Source organism: Megalopta genalis, chromosome 7 (genome assembly GCF_051020955.1).
Source record: "Megalopta genalis isolate 19385.01 chromosome 7, iyMegGena1_principal, whole genome shotgun sequence".
Classification (NCBI taxonomy): domain Eukaryota; kingdom Metazoa; phylum Arthropoda; class Insecta; order Hymenoptera; family Halictidae; genus Megalopta; species Megalopta genalis.
This window is the reverse complement of record NC_135019.1, coordinates 15168750-15194420: the sequence shown is the minus strand read 5'-3', so window position 1 is coordinate 15194420 and position 25671 is coordinate 15168750. Positions and strand designations below refer to the sequence as shown.

General features: G+C 39.7%; 1 protein-coding gene across 1 annotated transcript in view; it reads left to right on the top strand.

Annotated features, from left to right (window-relative positions):
• The first annotated feature begins 123 nt into the window (after positions 1–123).
• Teh4 (tipE homolog 4 phospholipid transfer protein) overlaps positions 124–25671 on the top strand; it is a 34785-nt gene continuing 9237 nt past the window's right edge. The window contains exons 1-5 of the mRNA XM_033472848.2: positions 124–1929; positions 7597–7938; positions 8459–8669; positions 16452–16906; positions 22070–22367. Coding sequence (XP_033328739.1) covers positions 7796–7938; positions 8459–8669; positions 16452–16906; positions 22070–22367 — 1107 coding nt within the window. The 5' untranslated portion in view covers positions 124–1929; positions 7597–7795. The remainder of the gene's footprint in view (positions 1930–7596; positions 7939–8458; positions 8670–16451; positions 16907–22069; positions 22368–25671) is intronic.

The window sequence follows — 25671 nt, the reverse complement described above, 5'->3', positions numbered from 1 at the left end:
TATTTGACAAACCCTTTGGGACAATTTCGATCGATTATCGAATCACTTTCGTAAATCGATGGGAGAGCAGAGCGTTGGCACGGTACAGTCTCTCTCTCTGTCTCTCTTTACAATAATAAATGTCCATGACCATGAAGAAAAGTGAATTACATGTTCGTTTTTTTCGAAATGTCTGTATTTTATACACCTTAATGCATTATGTGACAGAAAATTGTGGTAGACGTAGCACTGTATCAAATGTAACACTAGAAGTGTTATTATTATTATTATTATTATTATCATTGTAACCTATTCTATGCGTTGATTTTAACATTCCATGTTTCTTTGATGGTATTTTTCAGCAACAGGTGCCAGAAAATTGAATTCTTCGTTACGCTGTAAGACGAAAATAAAAGTAATAAATCAAAGAGTTTTTGCCGCGTTTGTTAATTACCTTCCCGGAACGAAGTACAAATGACTCATTTGAATAATTAGAAATCTGGAAATTCTTTTACTTTTGATTTTCGTCCCATACTTTCATGGAGGATCGCCTTCTAAATTTTCTGCTACCTGTTGCCGCAAGCTCTTCGTTACACGCAAACTCGCATCATGGCAAAACGATCTCTTTTCTTTCTTTTCTCAGGTACTTTCGTTCTCTTCCTATCGTTTTTCTCTCTCTACTATCTTTGCTCAACCGAATTCGTACTTTCGCAGAGACAGTACTGATTACCGCCCGCCAATAATAATTATCGCCACTTGTATCGTGCCCTAAACCACGATGCCACAGTCGTAGTTCTTAACGAATACCTACAACAAAAGCCGACTATATATCTATAGTCAGCGGGTTGATCGTCCACGCACAGCTCTAATGGAAAAATGGCCATCGCTAATCGATCGCAAAGGCATTTCCTCTTTCATCACGGTAATGCATACCGTGCACGGCAAAAACCACTTTAGAAAGTATCCAAAATTCTAAACATCCGACATCGTCGCCATTCCTCCGCAACCGTCGCAGAATCGTTAACCCAAATAATCTGAAAATCGCGACGATTGTCCGCAAGCGGTAGGAAAATGTTGCTCGAGAAATTGCAATGGAAACGGAGGTTTTTCGTTGACAGCTGAAGAGAAACGCGGGGTCGCCTATGCATTAACCCGATAATGGCAACCTTAGTCGTCGTTCGACGAAGTGTTTCGCGATTAATCAGCTTTCGAGCGCAGTCAGATTAGCCGACTATCGATGAAACGCAGGCGGCGATTCGCCACCGTCCGAGGCATTTCTGCGAGCTGGTTTCTACGATACGGAAAGGAACACCGAATACCGCTCGGTCGGCATCTGCCCATAAACGTCACGGTTGTCCAGAGCGCAAGCTCAGTATGGGGGTGCTTGCGACCATATACCCGACGACCATCCCTGTTTTCAAACAGTCGTCGGGTTTGCGTGGGTGCCTCGCGGCCGTTCGACGCCGTGGAAGTCGGGTAACGCTCCTCGATGTCAACGAACCACGAAAAGATAGTACACGGCGAAACATGGATGGAAATGAAACCGTGGATACAGTGAACTACTTCCGTTGAGCATTCGGGTTCGCCCCGGCGCATGGGAATCGCGCGAGAATATATTCCGATCCGTGCGCGACCGAGCATCGAATCGACAGTGATCCACGGTGAATTCCACGGCGAAATATACAATTCGATCCGTCATATTCAAATCAATTTCCACCGAATCGATTTAGCCCGAGACTCCGATATCGCTGTTTCCAGTGCTCCGTTCGAATGAATCGCGCTCGATGAACTATTCGTTCTCGCGTTTAGAAATTTCATTAGGAGTCTCGCGTTCGTCGGGGCTCGCGCGGTCGACCGAGTTCTCAGAATGAAAGAAAGTGGTGTTTAAGCAGCTGTCCTCGATCGAAGATACACGGGAGACATATAGCGGAACCCTTGATAGCGGCGAAGGTAAAAGTCGTCGATCGTATCGCGGACACGTTTCGCGTTGACTCCAAGTGCTTGCGGCCGCGTCTATGCGCACCGAACTTACGAAGATCCCCGATTGAAATTCGCGATCCGAACCGCGCGATCGCCATTCTATTCGCTTACTGCTTTCGCGATATTATATATTATTATATATATCATCGCGATATTACATCAATTGATCTACCGTGTCTTTGATACTCGTCGGAAAATATTAGAAACAAATTTCTTATACCGGTCTTGCTCGATCGACCAACTTACTTTCTTAAATACGTATGCGCGTCTTTGGAATTTATTTATAATAAACGAGCGTAATTTTCATTGCAAAAAGAACATGAAAATCAACGTTCAGTCTTCAGTTATATAAAACTCGTTTTATTCCTCTTTTTGTAGAGCTTTTAATACAACAAATTTAATACTTTTCCTTTATGTGGTAATTATTAAAGCAATCGCCTACATAATTATTAACCCTTTGCGCTCGAGTGGTGACTTCGAGGCACCACTAAAAAATGTTTCTATCAAAAAATGTTTATATCACAAAATTTAGATTTGAAAAATTGTTAAAAGTATAACTGTTGTATAAGCCACAGAACGTGCTATGTCATATAAAATAGAGACAGCGTGGAAAAATTATGTTAGATTTACAGTTAAAATGGCTTCGAGTGCAAAGGGTTAATGTCATCTTTAAAATTGGATACGTATTCAATTTCTATACAATGTAATTTTGTATTCTAACATCAATTTCGTGAGTCGTTCGAGGCACAATTTTTTTTAAGTGCAGCAAATTCTTCCTAATTGACGCTCAGATTGTACACAAAAATGGAAGATTTGAGAAGACAAGATGTGATTATTTGAGCATCGCATCTCGTTTCTACAGTTTTGACAATCGGCGACTATAAAAACGAGCCGCGAGGCTCGAATAATCGTGTCTGCTCTTCCCAAATTGTTCATTTCTGTTTACAAATTGTGGGACAATTGGAGAGAATTTACTGTAATGCACAGGTTATTAATTAATATAGCATTAAAAAATGAAGAATAGCATTAAAAAATGAAGTCGCGTTTGTACTTCAACGACTCGTTTCAAATTGGATTACACTCTTTCTCAAACTATTGCAGAAGAAATGTATAGAAAACAAAATTCAAGTTTGTAATAATACATAAAGATATGGCGCACAGGACGATTTCATTTATACTGTATAAGTTAAACAGGTAATATTAATCGATATTAATATGATGTAATTATATTTACATATTATGTAATGATTTACAGGACTAATGAAATATATAGCAGAACTAATGAAATATATTTTTAAACGCCGTCACGGGTATACTAATTGCTGAGTAGAAAGTTTTCAGTATAAAGTAGAAATATCTGTGATTCGAATGTTGCGAGTCTTCTGCATAATTTCTCGAACACTTTCGATAGAACCGTCAAACGCACCTGAAACACATATTGTTTTGCAGTGCGCTCGTAATAACGTTACCTGCCGTCTTCATCGGCCCATACAATGACATTAGATTGTTGACAAAACAGCAAATCAAACGGCGATGTATCGCGTCGTCGTCGTCATCGAACATTTTGCGCGCGCGAACGTTCAGGAAACATTGAAGAAAGCTCTTAGGCGGCCGTGCGTTTAGTGGAGCGCGAAAGTTTCCCCGAATCGATAGGTATTATTCTCGAATGGCCGTTAAGCGATCGTCCCTTACGGTGTAATGGGATTACAAGTATCTAATTGCACGTCATCCGGCGGAGTACGCCTGTTTACACTGGCACCGATGCCTAATGAAGTTAAAACACGTAATTGTCTTGAGTGCATTAAGGCTGACACGCGAATAACACGGCGAAAAAAGACGTGGCGACATGGGCAGAGGCAGTTGTCAGAAGACGAGCAAGGGGCTCGGACTGAGATCTGCCGTGAAAATCGAAGGATAAAGTGATCAAGAATTCTCGATCGTAAAGATCGCACGAGTTACTGTGAGATTGTTCAGTTTCTGTCGAGTTTTTTCGGATTATTTGCATCGGTGAATTTATGAAATATTTATGAATAAATGAATTGAATTTATGGAATACATTAGTCGATTTACAAGAATACATTAACCAATTTATAAGAATTAATTCGTCAATTGATAAGAATCAATTTTTTAACCGACAAATATTAGTAAAATTCTTTTTATACATTATTATTCCATACGTTATTATTTCTATTATTATTTTATACATATTATTATTTTATACATATTATTATTATTATTATTATTATTATTATTATTATTATTATTATTATTATTATTTTATACATTATTATTATTATTTTATACATTATTATGTACTATAATAATAAGAAACTGTAGATGACATAGGGAAACGTAATAATTACATACATTCGAGATGAATCAATATTGTACACTTCGCTTCCCATTAAATTCAGACAGAGAAATGAAAAATTTGACAAAGTAATCTGCCGAGGCTTATTTCGATTAAGAAAATAGACAACGCTTGATCTATGCAAATAAATAACGAAGCTTCCTTTTATTAATTTCCGCTCAAATCTTTCTAATTCTTCTGAACATTGTAAATCTTGCAACGCTTATACTACACTGATTGCATCGCGTTAAAGCAGGAAAACAATGGTATCGATCTCACAAAGCGTTGGATCTGGGATCGAACCCTGACCTTTTAGATTCTTGGAGCATTTTAACCCTTCGAGCTATCGATGAACTCTTCACACCCGCACTCAATATATGTGAAATGGAAGACGTCTGTATAAAAGATAAAATTATGTATCTATGCATACAGATTTTTGAAAAATCAATTAATATCTTCATAAATAGTTAATTTCTTCAAATATTGTAATTGTTACGCTACTAACAGTCGGCGTACAAAATATTTGGTAAATTAACGACATTATCTGCACTGCTGTTATTAGCTATATAATTCAAGACTATTTACGTATTCGATGTTTCAATGGATTTAGAAAAAAGATAAGTCGATACGAGATATGTCAGGGTTTCGAGGAAAACAACTTGTAGCTCTTTCTATATATCGTTCTATTGTAGTATATGTCATCAGATTTCGATCCAATTTTCCCGGTACTTGATCCCATTGCTAGTCTGCAAAACAACTTCATATTCCTGTTGACATTTAGCTGGTAAGGTAACGACATTTGACTATGCTTTTCCGCGGAACTGAATCAATAGTTTCTGAAATCTTCTATCGTTTCGCCGGCACGAAGTTAGCCGAAACGATCGGGCAGATATACATATCCTGAAAAGCCGAGGATGAGGATGATTCACTATGATTCACTAATTCACAGTACTCGCTGGTCGTTTATTTTGACACACGTCTGCCGGCTAGAAATATTCGAAATCCGACAATAATTTGCAATTACTACGTTTTCGATCTCTTTCCAGTAGGATGCCAAAGCAAAACTATGCTATGCAAGTGCAGGTAATTCGACCTCAGTCCAAGTACCTCGACTCAGGCCTGAAATGAAGAAAGCGACATTGTTCAGGGAAAAGATCAGTAGAAAAGACGCTAGTTTCCGAGACGGTCTTAAAATCGATGAAAAGTTTTCGACGATTCTTGGCGACGAGGCTTGGAACTTTCCCGGTTCTACGATCGATTCGTTGCAGAACGTTCGCAGGATCACGCTGTCAGTATCGGAGCAAGAAAACTCGCACGATCGATGCACCGACGCGGCGCGGCACGTGGATCACTCACCGGGTTTAGCATCGCGCGTGAGATCTCTGTTCTGCGTAACGAAAAAATCAATGCTGCATATCTGACCTTTTATAATTCAGCCGCTATCGGTTCGCCAAGGACGAAACTTCTTTACGGTCGGAATAGTGTCATGAACTTTGAAGACGAAATGCTCGTATTCATGAGCTACTATTAAGACCTCGGTATTCATGATGCAACGGAATTGCGTGGACGCCCACGCGATAGCATAGCTGCACTTTTCTTGGTAGGCGAATCGTTCGAGCCGACGAAGCGCGATGATTCGGTCCTGAAAGATACATTAGGTCTACCGGAAAGTTCTGTCCGATAGTGTCACTTCAAGTTTCAATCCATATGCACATGTTGATTTGAGACATATATGACTATCTCTCTTTATCGTTGCATTTACACGCATGTACTCTCCTAAATAAACTGAAACAAAGATGTCTCGTGTCATTATTAACACGTTCCGTGCCGAGCTTTTTTTACTCGAATCTTCACACTTTGATATTTTACTAAAACTTGATGTATTACGTGCAATTATTAATTCTCGTACACATAACAACGTAACAAAAACTTATCAACGCCCATTCTTGCGGTGGAAATTGATTCTTCGGTTCTAAATTTCTTGTAAACAATTTGTTCAGTTCACTAAGTAAACATGCAAGCGTGTACTATCGATGGTACACGTGGCACGGAACGTGTTAAGCGAGACGCGATCGTGAAAACATGGCTATCGATGATAATGCCAGACCACATGCTGCTTTGGCGACTCGTCAGAAAATCGCAGAGCTAGGCTGGGAAATTCTGTCGCATCCACCATACTACCCAGACCTAGCACCCTCCGATTATCACTTGTTTCTCTCTTTGCAAAACTTTTTACAGGAAAAAAATTCAAAACTGGAGCTGATGTCAACCAAGCACTAGTCGAGTTCCTCGCCTCTAAAAATAAATCATTTTTTAAAAATGGCATTTACAAGTTGCCATCACGCTGGCAAGAAGTCATAAGTAACGATGGAAAGTATATTCTACAATAAATATTATTAAATGTATGAAAATTCTGTTATATTTCAATTCAAAAACGGACAGAACTTTCCGGTAGACCTAATATTTCTGCCCGGTCGATTAGACACCGGGACACCTGTTGTAACGTCTGCACGAACTTGGCGAATCAGCCCCGATTCTTCGAACTTCCAGTTCTTCGAGTTCTCGCATTTTCTGGGTCACTTTTAAGGTTACTTCGAGCCCTTACTCCGGGGAACTTTTCCGGGAATTTTTCGTTAGATCCCTAGAAATGTCGCGAAATGTTTCCGATATTTATGGACAAATAAATATAAATACAGTAATGTTTTCCTAACTGACGCTTAGATTGTCCACAAAAATGGACAATTTGGGAAGAGGAGACACGATTGTTCGAGCCTTGCGCCTCGTTTTTATAATTGTTGAGAATCGGTAATTATAAAAACGAGACGCAAGACTCAAATTAATCGTACCTCCTCTTTCCAATTTGTCCATTTCTGTGGACAATCTGTGCGTCAATTAGAGAGACATTACTGTACTGGGGATATTTATGTATTATTCAGTCACATCCATTGATTCGTAAAATTAACGGATCACTAAATTATTAACAGTTAATCTTAACAATTTTAACGGTTTATTATTAAAATCGTACAACATTCTGTTTGTTCTCATTTTGAAGAATTAATTGAGGATGGCATCCGAGGTTGTCTTCTGTCTCTAAAAATTTTACTTCGAACAACTCCGTGGACCTTAACAAATGTTTTCAATTCGATCCGGTTCTCAATATAATTTTACAAGTAGCAATATGCAGAAGGGGATGGACGAGAATTTCGGATGAAATTGTTGCACGAGCTATTTCAATGAATTGTATACAGCATAATTTACTACTAATAAGATTCAAATGTTTTGCACAGAATCGACTTTGGATAAAACGGTACCGCCAGACGTCGCAAAGTTCGAAGAGGATACACAGGCAGAACGAGAATAAACTTCGATTAATCCAGTTGAGAAATTATCGGTGGAGCACGCGTTGCGACTCGCGACTCGCGGTCGACCGCCGCTTCGGGGGAAAATAAGGGAAACAGAAGCGATTTATTCGATTGGACGTTCGCGATGGGACGAAAGCACAAGCGTCGCCTGATACCGGAACAGGATCGCAGAATATGCGGCAGCATCTGCCTTTGTCAGTTCACCATTGTCATCAGCTGCGTCGCACTGGTTTATCTGAGTGTGGCAATCTACATGCCCTCCCACAGGTTAACAACAAGGCTATATCGATTCATTTCGCCGAGGCCGATTCTAATTAAGTTACGGCTCATCCGACCTTTATTTCCTCGGCCATTTAAAACTAGCCATTCCCCTATCCGCGTACCATCGAATTCAACTCGTTTTCCAACCTATCTTAATTATATGTGTTCAAATAAATATTATATCTCATTGTTTCGTATCGGAAAGCGAGATTATTGTAACTTGCAAAAACAATTGCAAACTGTCCCGATTTGAAATCGAAGTACTACTTTGGAATAAATATGAAATTACTTTGTTTATTTGATCGTACGTGGAAATAATTTAAAAATCATCATTAAGCAAGAAATAATTGAAAAAGCGAGCCGATTATTACATATTACAAGAAATTTTAATTACACATATCTTTCGGCCACGGTTAATATCAACGATTCGAGGAATGAATGCGCGGATTATCGTGTTCCCTCGTGGAAAATTCAAACGTCACTCGTTCGAGCGAGATATTAATGAAGCCGATGCAATTAATTCCAGAGCCTTTCACGCGGGAATCGAGCCGGATCCAGTCATGTGCCAAACCATTGATACCACCTTGGCTAATAATTGTGGCTGGGCGAGTTGCGGCGAGTGGTGCTTAACGAGAACCACCGGATTTTGCCCGCAGATTCACGCAACTGTAAGACGGAATGGTACAGACATCGTTTTCCAGAATTGCACGAAATTCCATAGCATATCGTGTCCACAGGTATGTATTGATTTTCGTTTCATTTCCATCGCTCATTCGTATACCGAGGTTATACTTTCGTTCCTGAGATCATTTCAAGTAACTTTTTCCTTTGCGAAAATGCAATCCGCGGCTTTGTTTGCGAGTTATTAACGAAGAACAGTGACCAAGGAGAGGCGAGATCAGCTGACGCGAGACGGCCGAGCCAATGGGCGGAACTAGGCTTCGTGCGCTCGTTGGCCGCCTCGCGGTAGCCGCGCTCGCCACTCATTGGTCACTGTTCTTTCGTTGATAACTCGTAAACGATGCCTCGGAGAAAATTTTTGCAAAGGAAAAAGTTACTTCGAATGGCCTCAGGAATCACCCCATTCCGGATCGCGAGACATTTATAGGACACCCTGTATATCGATCGTCAGCGTTCATCGATGTCTACGATGTTTGGCACAAAAATGCTACAAACGCATAAAAGTCCACAGCTTGTTTATTTGGCTGTCGATTTCTCTATCGAACGGCGCACAATATTTCTCTGAAATTCATACGGGAATATAATGGCTCGGATAGGCAAATGGGTTCGCGGCAGGTGATACGACGCGCACTTCCATCGGAAAAGCAGGAATAAATTGATTGAAATAACGTTGAAACTATACGTCCCTTAGGAGCGTGCGTGAAAATAAGTTTCGCGGATCTTCGGAGGAACTTGTTAAACGACGAACGTATCGGATTGCACCGTCGACAACAATTCTCCATTAGCCACGGCGGAGATTAATGTTTCTCGTTGATTCGTTTACCCGTTCGTTTCTCGAAACGACATTCGATACTGTCGGCGAAATAACGAAAGCGCGTTTCAACATCGGACACTTTCGTTGCGTAATTGCGAGTCACTTTAAATGCAATCCTTCCTCGGATATTTGATTTTGCCTCGCTGTTACGCCTTCGATCAGGAAATCGTAACGCACAGCTGCGACCTATCCGATGTTGCTCTCGGTTTGCTTCGTGGAATTCATCGGTGAGAACAATTCCCATTTCTTAGTCAATCTCAATCCCTATTTCTTAATCGATCTTAATCTTCGTTTCTTAATCGATCTCAACCTCCACTTATTCTCCTCTTTGCTAATTCAATTTTCTACATTCTGCAGAATACGGTAAATTTTTTCTAGAATGACAAATTTCGGGTTGCGGTCGAGCGTGTACTGCGGCACGTGACGCAGCTTCTTTGACTAGAATTCCCGGAAAACAATACGAAATTATCTGTTTGGATGTGAGTCAGATAAGAAAAACCGCGCGCGAAGCTATAAGATACAGTAATTTCATCCCAATTCGCGCTCAGATTGCACACAAAAATGGACAATTTGAGAAGAGGAGATACGATTATTCGAGCCTTGCGTCTCGTTTTTACAGTCATCGATTGTCAACAACTATAAAAACAAGACGCGAGACTCGAATAATCTCTTACTCTTCTCAAACTGTCCATTCTTGTGCGCAATTTGAGCGCGAATTAGGGAGAATTTACTGTATTCTGAATCGCCGTACTCTCAAGTCGACACGTAAATTTGATTCTGATACATGTTCGCAGTTCGCTCAACCCCTTCGCTGTTTAAATCGAATACTTTCAAAAATTATTTACTTTATCTTCTGCATTATTTCTAAATTATACTATTCGTTTGGCCCTTATTGCAGGTATCAACCTTCCCTCTCGTTGAATACGTTTCAATAGAGATTCTTGATTTCCGCGGAATGTCGGAACAGTGAAATCGTGGTTCGTACCGATTTTGTAGCGAGAAAGTTACATCATTCAAGTTCATCGACGAATGTTATCAATTATTAGCATAAGCGGAAGAATGCGCATGTAGCACGATGAGTTTGAAAGTCTTTTATTCCTACTTTCTCTGTTACTTGCCAGATAAGGAGACAAAGCAAACAGTACAGTTTTTAAATGATATGTTACTGGCGAAAATTAAAATCGGACAAATCAGAGTGCACGATGAATTTTGATAATTGAAAACATTGTTGTAGTAATCGATGTATACGATTGAAACTCCTTTCGGTATCCATAAATACGTTTGAATAGTTCAAATAGTAAACATAACAAAATAGCCCATAGACGCTTCAAATTGATGACAAAACTTTTAAAGACCATTGTTTAATTCATGAAATGCTTTGATCTGGTAACTATGTCACTTGGTGCATGATTCATTTGGTAATGATGCGTTTAAAAGTATGTCCCACGGCTAAGTCTTTACATCAACCACCTACAATTACGTCATTCGATTACACGGAGCTGCTCGAATGTTTCTATTTACAGTAAATTCTCTCGAATTTTCCCAAGGTTGTAAACAAACATGGACAATTTGGGAAGAAGAGATGCGACTATTCGAGTCTTGCGTCTCGTTTTTATAGTTGTTGACACTTTAGACCGATATATAAGTGAGAAGTTTTGAACTTGTATTTGTGAAAATCTTTTCACGCTTTCGATGAAGTTTTCAACATGTATATAACTCACCGAGATATATCTACGAAACACATTTTTGAAATTTTCGTTATTGACTCGGATAAAATGTTGAAAAATGAGAATTCTTTATTTTCTTTTGTCATTCTAAACAACAGCAAAATTTAAAAAAAAAAGTATTCTAGTTCTGGTCTAGTAGACTGGTCCTCCTATCATGTCAAAAAAATCGAAGTCTTTTAGTTCAGTTTTAAAAAAGTTGTTGCATTTTAAAAGATGTCCGAATATGTTTCTACTTAGGATCATTTACAACTTTAATTAGCAATTTTCTCCAACATATTCATCAAGGTACTCTCTTTATAGACACAATAGCCTACCTAAAACGTCAACGAAATAGGTGAAAATTTATAATGTTCAGAAACTAAACAGAAATAATGAACTTTTGATTGAAAAATACAGCCGACGAAACGACGATAAGTTTGAAAAATGCGAACGAACTAGATTGGCGAGATATATCAGGCAAGGCAGGCAGCAGCTGCACTCGACACGCGAATCGCTTTCGATCTGAGAATTTTTGTGCGGCCAGTGAACTCGATTTCCTGATGGCGACCCGGCCACTTCACCCTTATTGTCCGCCCGGTCAGGCATATCGCGGCTTCCGTGGAAAGTATTTGGTCGGGCTGCCGCAGGTTTGCCCGGGTTCCTGTCTTTCCAAGGTGGGAAAGGGTCGATCAACTGTCCCGCCGCGTCCGTTCGGCTCAAAGGCCGCGGCGCGGCGAGTTGCGTGTTCAATTGGCCTCCGCGCGAATCGCCCGGCGAACGTTGCCTCACGGTTGCACCGTGAACCGAGGGAAATCCATTTGCAGGGAAAGGGAAAGGGAAAGGGAGCCCAACAGGAAGAGGAAAAACTGATCGGCATTTTGTAGACCCTCCTCGGCTAATGTACCCGGCGGATGCAAAAGCGTCGATAAAAGTGTTACCGCGTGCGGTTCCGATGCCACTCGCGCTGAGTGCTTCCTGATACCATCCCCAGACGCGAGTAAGGCAGAAAAGAATGAATTGTTAGCACAAAAAATTTGATAGCGCTGCGAAAGATATTGGTTTGGCAAGAAAGTAATTTCGGTTTGCGAGGGCCGGGTTCGTTCCGTGTAATATTCTTCGAGAAATCGTTCCGTCCAATTAAACCCGCATAATCCGCGGGAAATTCGACCCCGCTGCGGCGCGAACTTGACTTATGCGTCTTAAATAGTTTTCCGAATGGAGAACGCGTGTATTGAGAGAATTCGTTTCTTCGACTTTTCGCGAGTATTGGACGATCTCTCGGAATATATAAGCTAAAGTAACGTTAATACAATATAATAGTCGAAAATCTTTTCTTCTGTGGCCATCCAAAAGCTGAAGAGAGCAATTATTTGGGTTGGCAAGAAAGTAATTTCGGTTTGGACCAATAGATAGCGTTATGTTTGTATTGTCATTCTTTTGTTAATGTTATAACTTTTTTGTCTTCAGCTTTGGTAGTTGACATGTTTAGGTTACTATAGAAACAAATTCCGTGTGGTTTTGTTTACAATTGATAATTTGCTGTCAATTTTAACATGGAGTGCAAGAATGAACATTTTCGACACATTTTACTTTTTTATTTTCGTAAAGGCAAGAAAGCGGCCGAGGCTTGCAAAGAGATATGTGAAGTTTATGGCGTCGATTGTTTAATAGAACGCGCGTGTCAGAATTGGTTCAAAAAATTTCGTTCTGAAGATTTTCACTTAAAGATGACCAACGTTCTTGTCGACCTTCGGAAGTTGACGATGACAAAATCAAAGCCATAATTGAATCGAATCGTCGTATAACTGTACGAGAGATTGCAAAAAGGTTAAACGCATCACACACAACAATTGAATATCACATAAGATGTCTTTGACTTGTTAAGAAGCTCGATGTTTGGATTCCGCATGAATTGAAAGAAATTCGCTTAACACAACGAATCAGTATTTGTGATACGCATTTTGAACGTAATGCAATCGACCATTTTTTGAAGCGAATTATCACTGGTGATGAAAAATGGATCGTTTGCAATAACATGAATCGAAAAAGGTGATGGTCCAAGCGTGATGAGCCAGCGCAAACCATATCGAAAGCTGAATTGCATCAGAAAAAGATCATGCTGTCAATTTGGTGGGATTAGAAAGGTGTTGTGCATTTTGAGCTGCTTCCAAGCAACTAAACGATCAACTCAGATGTTTACTGCCAGCAAGTTACGAAATCGGAGGAAGTAATCAAAGTGAAAAGACCAGAATTGGCAAATCGCAAAGGAATCGTGTTCCACCACGTCAATGCGAGGCTTCACACACCTTTAGCAACACATACAAAATTATTGGAGCTTGGTTGGAAAGTGATGTTGCATCCTCCATATAGCCCCGATCTTGCACCATCGGATTATCATTTATTTCGAAGTTCACAAAACTTTTTAAATGGTACAAATTTCAATAATAACAATAGCCTCGAATCGCACTTGATCGAGTTTTTTACTGATAAGGACTAGAAGTTTTATAAGCGCGGAATCATGAAATTACCAGAAAGATGGTAACAAAAGGTCATCGAACAGAATGGAAAATATTTGACTGATTAAAGTTCATTTCTTGTATAGAAATAATTGAGTTTTATTTCACATTGAAATACCGAAATTACTTTCCTGCCAATCCAATAGTTAAATCCATGGCTGAACGAATACAGTAAATTCTTCCTAATTGACGCTCAGATTGTACACAGAAAAGGATAATTTGGGAACAGGAAATACGATTATTTAAGCCTTGCACCTCGTTTTTATAATTGTTGACAATCGGCAACCATAAAAATGTGCTTCAAGACTCGTAAAGTCGTGTCTCCTCTTCCCAAATTGTTCATTTTTGTGCACAATCTGAGCGTCAATTAGGGAGAATTTACTGTAGCTGTTTCAGGTAAAAAAAAAACATACCGATAAGTCTCCTATAACTGCATTTTCTGAGATTCGGCATTTTTAATGTTTAAAGTGATCAGACATCGCTTGCGTTTTATCAATGGAACATTTTAACAATGTCGAATCACCTGTGCCTTGTCGATGGAAAATTTGCACAGCGTGCAATGATATTAATGATTTAGCGCGCTAAACTGGCCAAACTGTGCACACTCGAGATAATTCGAGCGGCGTTGTACTTTATGTTGCTATAATTTTTCACACTCGAATGCAATCGAGAATTGAAAATAACAACGTGAAAGCAAAAAAAAACAATCGTTTTATTGATATTAATCATTTACATGGGATTGTAAGCTATAACACTTACTTATTCAAGTATAAAATATATCCTTTTTCTACTTATCACTTACGGCTTATCTCTTCCTTGTGAGCCGCTTTCCGACAGCGTATTCATATTCAGATTCCGATTCGCTCATTTTTCAATATATACTTTACTAAAATATAATGTAAAATAAAATATAATAATAATAATAACAATAACAACAACAACAACAACAATAATAATAATAATAACAATAATAATAATAATAGTAATATTCTGAAAATTAGAAATCATAGCAATTGTATAAATATCCATTATTTTTGTATTTTTGTAATTTTCTTGCCAAGACAACGTTCTAAATTGTGTTTTTCTACATTTAAAAAAATTGATTTTTTTTGGCCGGCCTTTTTCAAAACAACTGTGCATTAAGGGTTTAATTGCGTGTACAATAATACTTTGTACAGTTGCACAAATAGATGGAACAAGGAATGTTCTTCGAAAGAACGCCGGAACCGGCTCACTAAAAGGTTAAGCACTCGGAGTTCTCGATTAGTTCTCCGAACGTGTCTTTCTCGCAGATGTTCGGCGAAAGTTTCGTCAAATAAAAGCAAGTTCTCGCGCACGTGGCGATCGCAAGCGATATTACGGAACTTTGCTAATGCGATGAGCATAGTCTGTCGTGTCGGTTACTTTGATGCGGTAACCTCGTTATCTGCTACGTAACGATGCCCGCCTAATTCGTCATTTTGAATTAGTTTCCAATGACTCGTATGCGCCACGCCTTTCATCGATCAAAATGGACGTCCTGATTTATGATCGCGCGACATATTTGAAGATGATAAGCACCGTGAGCATGCGTGAAGTATGTTTTCGGCAATCTTCATCGTCATTTCTGCCATTCGAAGTATCGAAAAATGTTGCGATGCTTTTTTATACGACCTGAACTTATTTTATAATCTTCGCTTCTATTTTCTATTGTTCTGCTGTTTTATTTCGAATCTTCTATTTCTTTTTCATGGTAAAGGATACGTAACATTTATTAATTTAGCAGTTTTTAAATATCGTTAACTCTTCCATAATATTTGTCTAACGCGTAGGCAACGCCATTTTCAGCTTTTAATAAACGAATTCAAATAATTCTTTCAACGTTGTATTTCCAATATCGCGATCAAATATTTTCTGATAAAGGTCGAGCATCGTTTTATTGAAAGGATCGGAATGCACTGTGAAAATATTACCATCGACGGAAGTAGCTTCCTCCGAAATGTAATATTTCTATATTTACTCGATTCACTCGCGAACGGTATTTCGTTTATTGGAGGGGCCCCTCTTCATGATTCGAACACGTCGGAAAGTAATGAAAGCGGTCTAAAAATAACCATCGATCATGCGGATTTTCTATCCTGAGGGAGAGAAAGAGTGTCCGACAGGAGTATACGGAATACTCTCCGGGGAGTGGCCGCGAAAATGAAAGCGGTGTGTCGCGTGACTTCTATAGGGTTGGAACTAATAACTCCGAGCCCTAAAATTTTTGGTAGGCAACGTAGAAGCGTAAACATCCGCCGTATACAATCTGTTAAAATTATTCTACCTTAATTATAATTATTTCATCGATCGGAATCGTTTCAATTCATTGGAATTTTTACAAATATTCTTACAAAAATTACAATTATAAAATCGTTGCGAAAATTACAAGAATCGGGAAATAAACAAAGATATATTTTCTTTCTTACTAGCTTTAGTAACTTTTATAGAGAATAAAAATTGTCTGCATCGATTGTACGCGACAAGAGTTAAGCGGAGAGCCTTCTAACAGCTTCAACAATTAAAAAATAGTGTAAAAGGACTCCGAAATCCTTGCGTCGTCTTCGCACTTTTGCATTTCTCTCGTCCAAGTTTAACACGAATCCATAAAATTCGCAATCTAATTACGAGAATATTCCACTGTCGTCGCAAATATGGGATGTTTTTAGCAAATTAGCCTGCGCGAAGAAAGTTTGGACCAAATCGTAACAATCCGCGATTCAGTGACACGGCGATGTCCCGTGCCTTACAAACTGCTCAGAGCCGTCTACCGTCTCCTTTCAGGTGAACATAGCTGATCTGAAGAAGTACAACTGCAACAACGGCAGCGAGTGCAGCGTGCTATCGGGGGTATTCGATTGCAGCCTCGGTCATTGTGCCAACTACAGCGAGCTGATGCTCTGTCATCACAAAGCCGACGGCATCGTGGTCGACAGCGAGAAGGACAACATGAAGCTGAACGGTTTCTTCAGCTGCCAGAGCTCCAGATGCACGAAGATCAAGCCTCCGTTCAAATGCGATCGATACTGCCCGAAGATCTCCACGTCCGAGGCGAACGTGTTCCTCATGCACGACGATAACGTCGTCACGGCAAGGTGCGAACGAGGATTGGCATTGAATATGGCCAACGGAAATTTGCCTGGAACTAGGCTGACCACGCCCGTCAACATTTGGAACAGTCGGAACACCAGCATCGTTGCCAGTTGCATGGCCGTTCACGCGGAGAGAGGGATCGTAAGGTAACATTAAGAATCGATTGTTATCTCCATTCGTGCGGTCGGTGCACGATAACTCCGCTTAACAGGGTTAACGCGATTTATACGCGTAAAATAATCATCTATGAACCGGTGCTAAATGCACGTCCGTCTCTTCCTTTAACCCTTAGCGCTCCACGCGTTTCTCGAGTACTACTTACCAGCAACTCCGGCATATTTTTGGAGCAAAGCGACTGAAATAAAGGAAGTCTTATTTTGAGCGGAAAAGATTACACGTCCTCGTGAAAGCGTTTGATTTTATTCATTTTACATTGCTAAGTATGAAAATGGGCAAAAAATGTTTTAATCGTAATGGCATCTACTTAACATTGTGCGAGGTCGGTGCATCGACATCGTGAATTGTGACCGAAATTTCCAAGCAGCAAATGCATCCTCATCGAAATGGGTAAATTTACTATTAATGATATTCTTCACAATTCTTTAATAAATATATCCCCCATGTTCTTTGACGCGATTTATTATAAAATTAGCATTGCGAATCGTCTGCTGAATTCTGTTTGGATACGGAATTATCGAAACAAAAATTTCTTTTGCGTGAGTTTGCCGGAATTTTTTTTATTGTTAATCTTCGCTGGAAACGGCTCGATCAATAATTAAATTAAATTAAAAATTAGTAAATATTCTTTAGACGTTCTAAAATAAAGTTGAACAGCGTTTTTCTGAAAAATATCACTACCAGCAACTCCGGCACATTTTTGGTGCAAAGCGCCTGAGATAAAGGAAGTCTTATTTTGTGCGGAAAAGATTACACGTCCTCGTGAAAGCGTTTGATTTTATTCATTTTACATTGCTAAGTATGAAAATGGGCAAAAAATGTTTTAATCGTAATGGCATCTACTTAACATTGTGCGAGGTCGGTGCATCGACATCGTGAATTGTGACCGAAATTTCCAAGCAGCAAATGCATCCTCATCGAAATGGGTAAATTTACTATTAATGATATTCTTCACAATTCTTTAATAAATATATCCCCCATGTTTTTTGACGCGATTTATTATAAAATTAGCATTGCGAATCGTCTGCTGAATTCTGTTTGGATACGGAATTATCGAAACAAAAATATCTTTTGCGCGAGTTTGTCAGAATTTTTTTTATTGTTAATCTTCGCTGGAAACGGCTCGATCAATAATTAAATTAAATTAAAAATTAGTAAATATTCTTTAGACGTTCTAAAATAAAGTTGAACAGCGTTTTTCTGAAAAATATCACTACCGGCAACTCCGGCATATTTTTGGAGCAAAGTGCCTGAGATAAAGGAAGTCTTATTTTGTGCGGGAAAGATTACACGTCCTCGTGAAAGCGTTTGATTTTATTCATTTTACATTGCTAAGTATAAAAATGGGCCAAAAATGTTTCAATCGTAATGGTACACACGCTAAGCACGTTTTCACTACAAATAACAATTGCCAACGTTGACAAAAACGTAGCATCTTCAGTGTAATCATGCTAAAAACATTGGGCTCCGCAGCAGAGCCTTCGGATTTACGGAACAAATGACGGATGTCTCCATAGCGAAGCCAACAGAGCGTTAAGGGTTAATTATTTTAACGCCAAACCTAAGTACAGTAATTTCTGTCTAATTTGCGCTGAGATTGCGCAAAAAAAATGGACAATTTGGGAAGAGAAGATTCGATTACTCGAGCCTTGCGTCTCGTTTTTATGGTTGTTGACGATCGGTAATTATAAAAATGAGCCGCGAGGCTCGAATGATCGCGTCTCTTCTTCCCAAATCGTCCACTTTTGTGCGCAATCTGAGCGCGAAATTACTGAACCGCGCGGGTCATTTCGACTGGTTTCGCATTACAACTTTTACGATCGTTGATATATTGGGTCGTTCGGAAAGTTGTTTCGTTTCTCAAAAAAAATTTCGTTTTGTAAGCTCGTTAAAGAAGCACGTGATTCAACAAACAACGGGGCTTCCACGAGAAGCGTGGTTGAAAACACCAAAAAAATATCGGAATGTTCTTTTTTATTTGAAACGTTAAAAAATTGTCTTTTATTTTCTCGTGAAAGAACGAAACAACTTTCCAAACGACCCAATAATAGAGACTCTTTTGCATCGTGTAATGATCGAACAGATTTATTCGTTCAGGCATACGTCGGAAGAAATACGGCGAAGAGTCTGAACAAACTCGAACATGACCAAATAAGAATTGCATGATTCATGATGACCGACGTCGACTGAAAATATAGATACCCTCGTTCCATTTTTCGGTTCGTCTTACGACGTTGTTTACCAAGAGACATGTATCATTGATCTGAAAGGAAGTAGACTGTAGAGGAAGTTGGTGCGATCAAGAGGATCGTGGGAGGACAAACGGACAGAGGTTGAACGCACTCGACTGTGCCGAGCAGCGTTCCGAGTCCCTAAAACTCGTTCATTTCACCGTGATAGTTTTCATGCTTTCGTTCGAAGCGATTCGTACGTTCGCCGCAAGCGACCCTCGAGATACGATGAGCGACCGCACACAATGGAACTTGCGAAAGAAACTGCTGCGAAACTCCGGATCGATCGCGCAATCCCTCGTAAAAGCACGCCATTCACCATTCCGCGTCGCTATCTTTGGCGTTAACGGGAAATCCTTTGGCTTTGGGGTCCTATGAGCCTGAAATACCGGCACGGGCCGAATTACGTCACAGTCATATTCGGCCGATTCTATTTGCCTGGAATCGCGTTGAATTTTACGCGCCAGTCGCCGTCAATAGGATTCACCGTCGGAAACGATTCCCGTGGATCGATAAACGCGAAATGTTCGAGGAAACAGCCGGGAATCCATCTTCCTGACGTAACATGCGTCTAGCCATGGAATTTGTTTTAGCTATGTAATAAATACGTTGACTCGATTTTATAGAATTTATATTGGGTCTGGGAAAAAGTTCGTGGCGTTTTGTTAGTAAAATTCAACTGGATTTCTTATATTGTGAAAATGAATTTATTTAAACCAAATATACTCCATTATTATCGACAATGTTTCGCCATTTTTCGGGTAGAATCATGATGCCATCGGTGAAGAACTTCTGCGGTTCCTGGTTAAAAAACTGAATCAAGTGGTTTTCACAGGCTTTTTTTGAAGCCAGTTTAATTCCATTGAGAGAGTTCTGCAGAGATCGGAACAAGTGATAGTCAGAGGGTGCTATGTCTGGACTCTAAGGTGGGTGCATCAAAATTTCCCAACCAAACTCTCGCAATTTTTTACGGGTCGTCAAAGAAATGTGTGGTCAGGTGTTGTCGCGATGGAAGACAAGAACTTTCCTATTATGCAATTCGGGCCGTTTTTTTTTCAATTGCGTGGCGTAATCTCTCCAGTTGTTCACAGTAGAGTTGAGAATTAATCGTCTGATCAACTGGAAGTACCTCATGGTGGACGATTCCCTTCCAGTCCCACCATACACACAGCATCACCTTTTTTAGCGTCAATCCTAGCTTCGCGAACGCTTGTGACGGCTCACCATCTTTTGTCCACGATCTTTGGCGCTTCCGATTGTCGTACGTGATCCATTTTTCATCACCGGTTATGACACATTTCAGAAATGGCTCGATTTCATTACATTTCAGCAGCGCATCGCAGATGTTGATCCGATTCATCGTGTTTTCCGCGCTCAACTCACGAGGAACCCAAACATCCAGCTTCTGTTTGTAAACATCCAGCTTTGTGTAAATGGTTAGAAACACTTTTGTGGTCAATGCCTAGTTCCATACCGATATCGACACTGCTAATATGCTTATCTTGCTGGACTTTTTCAACAATTTCATTAGTTTTTTCAGTAACTGGACGACCAGAGCATGACTCGTCTTCCACACCAAAATTACCAGAACGAAAGCGAGCGAACCATTTCCGCGCAGCTGGTTTTGATAATGTACCTTCACTATACACAGCACAAATTTCTTCACAAGCCTGCGCAGCGTTCTTCCCTTCGTTGTAATAATATTGTAAAACATAGAAAAATTTCTCATTATTTCTCTCCATTTTCAAATGCCAACAACTTTCCAAGTATTGCACCACCACGATGTTTATACGCCCAAAATAACGTTCAATGCGTCACCTTTAAATGAAGCGTTTAATGGTATTGTTGTAATAAGTTGTTCGTGAGTTATTAACACGTTCCCTGCCACGTGTACCATCGATGGTACACGCTTGCATGTTTACTTAGTGAACTGAACAAATTGTTTACAAGAAATTTAGAACCGAAGAATCAATTTCCACCGCAAGAATGGGCGTTGATAAGTTTTTGTTACGTTGTTATGTGTACGAGAATTAATAATTGCACGTAATACATCAAGTTTTAGTAAAATATCAAAGTGTGAAGATTCGAGTAAAAAAAGCTCGGCACGGAACGTGTTAACAATTGACGACATCCATCGGGGAAACGCCACGAACTTGTTCCCAGACCCAATATAATGGTCATAAAAATTCGAATTTTGATCCCTTGGAATCGGCGCAGATGTTTTGAATTTCGCAGAAAGATCCGCGGCCTATAAATCGCACAGTCGAAAAAATATCACGAAATTCCAGAAGACAAGCAGGGTTTCTTGTCTAATTCTTATCAGGGACACGTGACGTTTTCGCGTATTCCCTTTCTTAGGAGCCCAGAAGACACCGATAAGGGTATTTCCATGGCAACCATTGATCCTCCGGCGCTGCCCGATCCACCCGAACGCCACATTTTTCCGACTCGCGTGTTTCCTGCGCGTTTCTTTTATTTCGATGTCTCTCCGTGCGCTTTCTCCGTTCATTTTGACGGATGTTTCGCCTGGTAATGGATCGCGACCGCGCAACGGGGACGGTCGCGGCCAGAGTAACCAGGTGGAAAAGCGCATCCGTTAGGCGGTTCGATAGCGGTGAACGGTCAATGTAATATGTTCAATTTTTTACGATAAGAAACACTCAAAATTTGAAGGTGAAAATAAAATTCTCTGGAACGTAAGAAAAATTGATTTTCACGATGAAACTGTGCTCAAGAAGTAATTACTTGGACGGCAATGGAATTCAAATATGTTGAATTAATATATTTTTTTTTAGAATAGATCATTGCCGTACAAGTATTGTTCCAAGCTAATAAGATGACAGAATAGTGTCCGAGATATTTGCAGAGATCGTTTGATAAGGTCGATTTTGCTTTGCGCAGGGCAGAGGACTGCGTGAATGGCACTTTTTTGAAGGAAATTCCGGTTCCGCAACCGCACATCAACTTTACGAGCTTTCTGAGCATATACGAGAAGAGCTTGCAGTATCCCTTCGACACGACGAACGTCTATATGCCGGCGCAAGGGTCGCTCACGATCTACAATAGTTCGCGTCTCTTCATCAACCTCGAAGGCTGCGTAAACACGCTCAAGGGAGAATGTAAAGATTTTCTAGCCAGTCACGGCCGGGATGGCGACAATCAGACAGCGCAGAGTAGATACCCCTGTTACTATAATAAGGTACGTACATTTACCAAGAAAGAGCTCTTTCATCTTTTAACCCTGAAGCTTGCTTTCTGATCGTATACACCGCGCACTTAAGGGTCAATTTCTTGGTAGCTATACTCGCCGACATTGGCCGAGAATGGTATACAGGTCGCGTAAAGCGTTACAGATACTTTCCGAGGATATCGCGATTGTATCGCTTTTATATTTCTTTTTAATTAAATGCTGCAAAGAGTATCCTATCAGTATTTCAGTATTTATCATCAGTATTTATTTATTCATCATTCAGCATTTATTTATTTATTATCAGTATTTATTTATTATTGTCGGTATTTATCTTAGTATCAGTATTTCTGATAGTTCTCCCCAAACCGAGTAACATTTGCTCAACCATTCTGTGATTTTGCACAGCTTGTGCAATACGTCGACGAATTTTTCCTTGCAGCAGGCTCTTTATTATTTAATTGTGGATTTTTATGCAAATACGAGGTGTCCCATAATTATGTTAAGTCCTTGACATATCATTTTCTTCGCAGTTATTGCGATTAGATATTTTTCGATTTCAATAATTTCTTAGAAAGGAAAGAAAATTGATTATTGTGTGCCTAAATTTACTCGAACGCTTAAATATTGATGACAAGAGATTAGAATTTTATTCCAATTTGAAAGAACAGAATAATATCTACACTAATAAGTTGTTATTATTAGAAATTTTTATGATAAATCGGACTCGCCAAAGTACGACAAAGAGTCAACACCCGGAAAGGGGTGATTCCTGAGGTCATTCGAAGTAACTTTTTCCTTTACAAAAATTTTCTCCGAGGCATCGTTTACGAGTTATTAACGAGAAAACATTGACCAATGAGAGGCGAGATCAGCTGGCGGTAAGCGACCGAGTCAACGAGCGGTCGAAGCCCAGTTCCGCTTATTGGCACGGCCGCCGAGCGCCAGCCGAGCTCGCCGCTCATTGGCCAGTGTTTTTCGTTAATAACTCGTAAACGATGCCTCGGAGAAAATTTTTGTAAAGGAAAAAGTTACTTCAAACAACCTCAGGAATCACCCCCTTCCGGTTATTAACACAACTATGGCTCACCCTGTATACATATTTATAGTTAAAAATTGCTTTGTCCTGCTAAGAATTTTACGACATTCCAAATGAGATACAAAATTCGTTGCAGTTTTTGCAAAACTGTTCTAATATGTCGAGTTTCATGCGATCGAAAGTATTTTCACGAAATTATGCGAGATTGAGTTTTCCATAACCAGGCGCGCAAAAAGCGAATTTGAACAAAAAGTAATTTCACGCGAACACTCTCGGAATCAATTGCGAACGACGTGCCGCGTATCTAGATTGACTTCTGGATTAAAACTGTATAGCCCAATACCTGATGGCATGGCATGCCGGGAAAGCGTGTACGGGTGTACCTAACGACTAACGTTTTATGCATACACATTCTCAATTAAGTACAGGTCACTTCAGCGTCAAATTCATAACACACGAGCGTATTATTTCACGGCGCGTACGCGTTTGGTTTATAATTATCCACGAAGTAAGTGGATGCACACGCTACTTGAAATGCACTCATGACACGGTTGCACGTGAAACGCGAAATGCAATTTACCGTATATACACGCATACACCCCGTTGAACGATCTCATTTTACGACGCTTCATTTGCATTCCAGCATTTTTCCATTCAAACATACCGCGGCCACTGTCCGTGTAACTAGATTATTAACAAATTATTCAAATAGCACTTCCAAATGAAAGATACTTGTTAGATTTTGTTTTAAAAAATTACTCGTTTCTATGTAATAACGTTTAAAATTACTTAATCTATACTTGCGGTATACTCAATAAACAGTAATTTTCTTCCTCGCAGCAAAAACGTCGACAAACATTTTCATTCTTTTTTCTTGACGATTTCGCAGTTCTACGAAAAATCTGAGAATAATTGTACGCACTGCTTGTGACAGTACCTTATCAGGGAATTAATTTCAGAGTGGCTCAGTATTTTTGTTTTCGAGATATCTTCAATTTTCCGATCTTTTTTTGGTTTTCCATTTTTGATAATCACAGCTTGCAACCGAAAAATCTGAAAAAATTCTATAATATGCGGCTCGATGTCCAAAATAGGCCACATTTTTTTCAAAATTTTCAAAAGTCACCGAAGGGGGAAATGGGCGAAAAAGCGCCCAAATCTAATTTACCCTGTAACCACCCTCACGGACAAGTTACGGGGTTGAAATTTTGCACAGATGAGTTTTCCTTGGTATAATACTCGTAATAAGTATAATACTCGTTAAAAAATCTCTAAGGGCAATTTTGACCATTTTAATTGGCTAGGCCCTTTGATTCAAATAAAGTAATTTCTACCAACGTTATACAGTAATGTCTCCCTAACTGACGCTCAGATTGTGCAGAAAAATGGACAATTTGGGAAGAGGAGATACGATTATTCCAGCCTCGCGGCTCGTTTTTGTAATTGTTGACAATTCGTAACTATAAAAACGAACCGCAAGGCTAGAATTAATCGTATCTCCTCTTTCCAAATTGTCCATTTTTCTGCACAATCTGAGCGTCAATTAGAGAGACATTGCTGTATCATTTTACTCGAAACGTTACTTCCTACCGACAAATCAATACAAACAATATCTATCGAATAAATGCATCGAATCAAGTTTACATTCTAACAACTCTCGTCCAATTCAATCCCAGTCCAATTCAACGACGAAAATTTCATCGACGAAAATTTCGTCGACGAAGTACAATCTAAGCCGACTTCTCGCCCACCATGATCGGTTATCGTTCGCTGCTTATTCCCAGACGACCGTTCGATCCCATTTCCTGTTCTACTGTTTCCGAACCAGCATGTCTCGGCATCGAGTAACGGTAATCGGCGATCACGGACCGTCGCCGAGCTGTTTCACTGTCCGACACAATTTTTGATTTCCTATGTGAAATGACACTGTGAAATTCTTGTAGAGCTTCACTCCCCGACCAAGGATCGGAAAACCGAATTGCTCCATCACCCTCAGTTTTCGAAAAAAAACGTGCTTTTGTAAAAACCCAAAGTTTTCGACAAAAATGAGGTATTGCATGAAAAATAAAAACGTTAGAAAGTTCTAATCGGTCTCAAAAGATAGAGCATAGTTCCCCGAATATAGTGGCATGCAATTTATTAATTATTTTTGGTCCTAAATAGCAATAAATTGATGTCAAAGTTTAAAAAATTGTCGACGTGCGCAGTTTCTGCGCAATATTTTTGTACTTTTACGAAAAGTTGTTTGTCCTGCGCAAAAACTCTACCCAGGATCGG